This window comes from Nematolebias whitei, chromosome 10 (genome assembly GCF_014905685.2).
Source record: "Nematolebias whitei isolate Nwh7 chromosome 10, NemWhi1, whole genome shotgun sequence".
NCBI lineage: Eukaryota > Metazoa > Chordata > Actinopteri > Cyprinodontiformes > Rivulidae > Nematolebias > Nematolebias whitei.
Window position 1 is genome coordinate 4408309 of NC_056507.1, and position 5331 is coordinate 4413639.

At 44.1% G+C, this 5331-nt stretch overlaps 1 protein-coding gene across 1 annotated transcript in view; it reads left to right on the plus strand.

Moving 5' to 3' along the window:
* The window catches only part of cspg4 (chondroitin sulfate proteoglycan 4), a 100420-nt gene extending 97711 nt beyond the window's left edge, over nt 1–2709 (plus strand). Inside the window, exons 10-12 of the mRNA XM_037683083.1 lie at nt 262–283; nt 379–1803; nt 1846–2709. Coding sequence (XP_037539011.1) covers nt 262–283; nt 379–1803; nt 1846–2216 — 1818 coding nt within the window. The 3' untranslated portion in view covers nt 2217–2709. The remainder of the gene's footprint in view (nt 1–261; nt 284–378; nt 1804–1845) is intronic.
* The last annotated feature ends 2622 nt before the right edge of the window (nt 2710–5331 follow it).

Below are 5331 nucleotides of genomic sequence, written 5' to 3' on the forward strand. Positions count from 1 at the left end.
TCCATCCATCCATCCATCCATCCATCCATCCATCCATCCATCCATCCATCCATCCATCCATCCATCCATCCATCCATCCATCCAATTTGAAACAGAAGATATGTCAAACCATGAATGAAGGGAGCAGAAAGAAGAAAAACTAAATATCGACACCTCTGCCTCTTATTTAACGGAACAGTCCAACATCTTTAAAAAGTTCATCACTTCTGTTTGTTGCTGCTAAAACGACGCCTCTTTATCTGTCTGTAAATCTGCCAGCAGACAAACTGTGAAGTGCTCCATGGTTAACCCTCAACAGAAGACGTTCTTGCTGAATAGTTGTTCTTCTATAGGAACCTTGATGTTATTGAAACGAGACTGTTTTTGTTTTTTTCTCAGGTTTGGAAGTTGTGCAGGGCCAGAGCAAAACGATCGACAGTACCATTCTTGACGCCTCCAATCTTCTGGCGAGTGTGCCTGAAGCCAATCGAGTCGACGTGGATGTGGTTTTTGAGATTAAGCGTTTTCCCAGTCATGGTCGGATTACCCTGAATGGAGAGGACCTGCCACGAAAAGCTCCCACGTTCATGCAGCAAGATGTGTCTGAAGGAAAGCTGGATTACCTCCATGATGACTCAGGGGTTGCCTCCGACAGCTTTTCTTTCAGAGCCCGACTAAAGTCTGAGGGCCGTGGCGTGTCGTCCCCTGCTGAGTCTGTTGTTCTGGAGGAGGTCTTCCATGTTTCAGTCAAACAGCGGGGCTCGGACCCCCCTGAACTAGTCACAACAGATATGCTCTTTGAGGTTCTCCAAGGCTCCATGACTGTCTTGACTCAGAATCATCTCAACACTCAGGATGAAGACAGCCCACCGGATGAGGTTCACTTCAAGGTGACCAAAGCACCTGGCAATGGAAATCTGGTTAACCCTATCACACTGGAATCCATCGCTGAGTTCACACAAGAGATGGTCAATCGTGGGGAAGTGGGCTTCAGCAGCGACGGCAGCCTTAAAGAAGGCTTTTTAGAATTTGTAGTGTCAGATGGAGAACACCAAACTGAGCCGTTCACGCTACACATCGGCATTCTGGCTCGAAAACTGCTTCTTGGCAAAGTCTCTGAGATCAAGGTTAAGCAGGGTGATGATCAGACTCTAGTAACGGAGGACCTGTTAAAGGCTACAACTGGGGGCCCGGTTGAGGAGGACATCCTTTACAAAATCACTAGCGTTCCAAAGTATGCGGCTATCATGGTGGACCGGCAGCCCACGTCCGCCTTTACCCAGAAACAGATCAGTGAAGGCAGAGTCAGCGTTCGCTTTGTCAAGTCCACATCACCTCGAGACAGCATTTCATTTACAGCCCGGAGCCGTGCAGCTAATGCCTCCTCTGTCCTCAACATCACAGTACAGCCTTTGGCCAAGATCGCTCAGGATCCTCTGTTACCTCGGGATACAATCGTCCAGCTGGATAGAAATCTTCTAGATGCAACTCTACTGGCCAACAAGACCAGAACCTCCCCCACATTCACAATCATCCAGCAGCCAAAGGGCGCTCGTTTTCTGACATCTGGGGGTCCTGGTGCAGGTCACCCAGTGGACTCATTCAGCCAGAAGGATCTGAACGAAGGTCGTGTTGCGATGGAAATCTTAGATGGTGCCTCTGGGTCACAAGATGGTGTTAATCAAGATGAGGCTCGCTTCCTACTCAAAGCCCACGGAGTCCCTCCTGCAGAATGTGTGCTTTCCTTCCACACAGGCCCTTACAATGCTTCTGGGGTTTACCCCGCCACTTTACTGAGAACTCCCTACAATAGGGACCACCCAGGTAAGACTGGACACGGTCGAGGGGCATCACCTGGTCAAACAGACTGGTCCCTTGGAGACCATCTTACCACTGCATCTCCTGACTCCGGCTCCCACGGGAACCCACATGTTTCCCGCCGCAACAACTTCTGGTCTATTTTCATCCCTATCCTGATAGTCCTCCTTCTCTTACTTCTGGCAGCCGTCTTGGCCTACTACCTGATCCGAAAAAACAAGACGGGCAAACACGACGTCCAGACGGCAGCATTTAAGCCCAAAAACGGAGAGGTGGCCACAACAGAGACCTTTCGCAAAACCGACCCAGCCAATAACATTCCCATGACCAACGTAGACTCCAAAGATGCAGACCCGGAGCTGTTGCAGCACTGTCGGACATCAAACCCGGCCTTGAAAAAGAACCAATACTGGGTTTGAGACACGTTTGGACGAAGCAAAAAGGAAGTTGAATCTCGTGTTTGGAAGCCTCCTCGTATCATTCCTCTCAGTATTAAGGACCTTTTGCCACAGCAGACCAAATGATACACATTGCTGATGCCATCTCTGTGGAACTGTGGACATCGTCTCAGGCAAGAAAACACTGAACACTTATTGGCAAAGAAAGAAGCTGTATTTTATCTTAGGAGGCCACGGCTATTTATTTTGGATTCATCATTCCTCGTTGTCAACGAGCACAAACGAAGACATGAACATGCTATATGTTTGCAAAAGAAATTAGATTTTTTTGATGTGCTCTGTCGTTTTCAGTATTATAGGCAAACATTAATCGCTTGAGATTTTAGGAAATTTAGAATATATTTTTGGAGTATTTCAGTTTTTCAATGGGAAAATTAGTAAAAGGTGTTGAAGTGAAAATGTGTCAAGAAGAGGAAGGAGCGCCTTTATGGTTTTTCTTTGTTTCACTTGGTATACAGGTGCATTAGGAAGTCATGTCTCAGGTATTGGGTTTAAATATTATTAACTATTGATAACAGATACAACTTTAACATCTATGTGTACATTTTACAGCTTCTCGATCCAACGTTTAAATATAAAATGACAGGTTTCTGTTTCCTTTCTTGTCTTATTGTGACACTCAGGCTCCCCACATGATTCCCCTGCTATGTAGACAATTAATGTCTAAGCTGGGTCCTTTGCTTTTTTAATAAACTTTATTTAAAGACTACACATTAACATAATTTCCATCACAATTCTGTGCGCAGATTGTTGTTGTGGAAGTTTTGTGCATCCTCAGAGCTCTCCACGACCTTTCTCGTCTCGGCCTGTCACGTCATATGGAGCTCACCTCGTCAAGACCCTGAAAAGATCGTCCACTGGTAGATGTTTTTTGTCTCCCATCACAAAGTGAAGAGGGGACATTAGAAATACTGTCCGTCTGACTGTGCACGTTGTGAGCATGATAGCTTGAAAAATTATTGAAATATCACCTTCCCTGTTGACGTGTGGTTGCATCTCGGTATAAGAAAGGTTCTTTTTGAAAATTGGGTTGCCACGTCAAAATCCAAGATGTCCACCGCCGTATGTAAAATGACCACCCCCATCACTTGAGGAATTCAATTCAAAAATACTTGATTAATCCTAGAGGTAACTTAAATGTTGTAGCTCATCATCCTGGATTCATTGGTTGTTCTAGATGCTGATGGCTGTGGGCAGGAAGGATCTCTTGTAGCCGTCTTTATTAGAGAAGATCTGAAGAAACTGGCTGCAGTTGTTGATCTATCTACTTGGACTTGGGGGGTTTCTCGGTCTTCTTGGGCAGCAGGACCACCTGAATCTTGAGCAGAACTCCTCCCTGAGTGATGGCCACTCCTCCCAGCAGCTTGTTGAACTTCTCGTCATTGCGGACTGCCAGTTGCAGGTGTCAGGGGATGATCCTGGTCTTCTTGTAGCCGCAAGCCGCGTTTCCCAGCTCCAGGATCTCGGCGGTCGGGTACTCAAGCACCTCCGCCAAATAGATGGGGATGCATCCACGGCACCTCCTTTTTAACTCACTTGTGATTTGGGGCTGTAGCTGAGGTATTATTTGAGCTTTTGAGATGTTAATCAGCTGCTCCCAACTGTAAAAACTACCTTGTTGCCATGGTTACGCATCATAACAAATGTCCAAAAGCAAAAAGGTTTCGGTAAAAATCCTTTTTAGCTGCACAGCATCTGATACCAGAGGAAATAATCATCCAACAAAAGTGATTTACATCCAGAGAAAAGAGAAATTAAAGTTTTCACAAGTAACATCCCAGAATGAAAGGAACAGCTGCTCCAACATGAAAGTGATTTAAAATTCCTTGAGCGGCGCAATTCTCGAACAATTCAAAAAAGTTCAAGACAAAAATTCTAGAACAACAGGAAACTATGCTTTCTAGATTTTTTTTTATTTCTTAAAGGTATACAGTTAGCTGCCTCATATGATTGGGGTGGCCAAATATTAACATTTGGTGGTCAAGGACACCAATGGCCACCCCCTGGCTCTGCCCTTGAATACCTTGCACCAAAAACATTAAGACTTACAGTATCTGCATTCCCAGTCCCAGTCCCAGTTCAAAAACTGCAAACATTCACTGTTCACACCCCTCAGCGACGGGACGTCAGCGTACGTGTTTGCATCGTAGTGGGGGGGTCGTCTGTGGTGAAGGAGGAACAGCTAGTGCTCTCAAACACTGAGACAGATGTGGTATCGCTTCGCTCGTCCTTTTGAAAGAACATCTGGACGATCATAACTTGATGTTAAGAAACAGAAGTTGCACAGTGCTGCACGATTTCATCTTTTTGTCTATCAAAACTTATCGTCTCTGAATATTTCCACGGTGCTTGTAAATATTTACTCGACTGACCACAAAACTAAACCAAAGAGTCGAGGCTGAAAATAGTTACAGGAAATCACTGACCAGATTAGATCAGATTAGAGCCACCGCTGTTGTTATGAACGTTCCATACGTCAGCAGAATATTTAGACTGTCCTAAAATAAAATGATTTGTAAATCTCTTTAGTTGTATTTTATACATTAAAGCTAAAAGCTGTAAGTCTCAATGCTTCCAAGCTGACGGCTTTTCAATTAATTCACCTTTATTAATCCATGAAAAAAGCAAGCACAATCCTAATCTGTGTATTTCTAAGTATTTGCTGTATATATTTTTTCTTATTCCGAATATCAGTGTCGCCTTTGTTTCTTGTCAAATGCCGAGCACGCAAATTTTTCACGTCATTTTATTTACTTTGCATTTCTGTAAACTTTTATAGCAGTAAATATATTGAGTAGAAACATAACAGAGTTAAAATATTGTGATTTTGTGTTTTACAGTTTGTTAAAACGAGAGTCCACGTGAAACGCCTCACCGCTGTGTAAATGATGTGGCTTTGAATTCTTGCAAAGGTTTACAGTCAAATGAAGAAAACATGAGCTTTGAAGCACACACACAAATATAAAACATGTTGGTGTGTGTGTAAAACTGATTACAACTGTCCATGTTGTCTGTGTGTCTGTGTGTGTGTGTGTGTTTGATACCTTTTAAGGACCATTTTTCCAAAATGCCAACT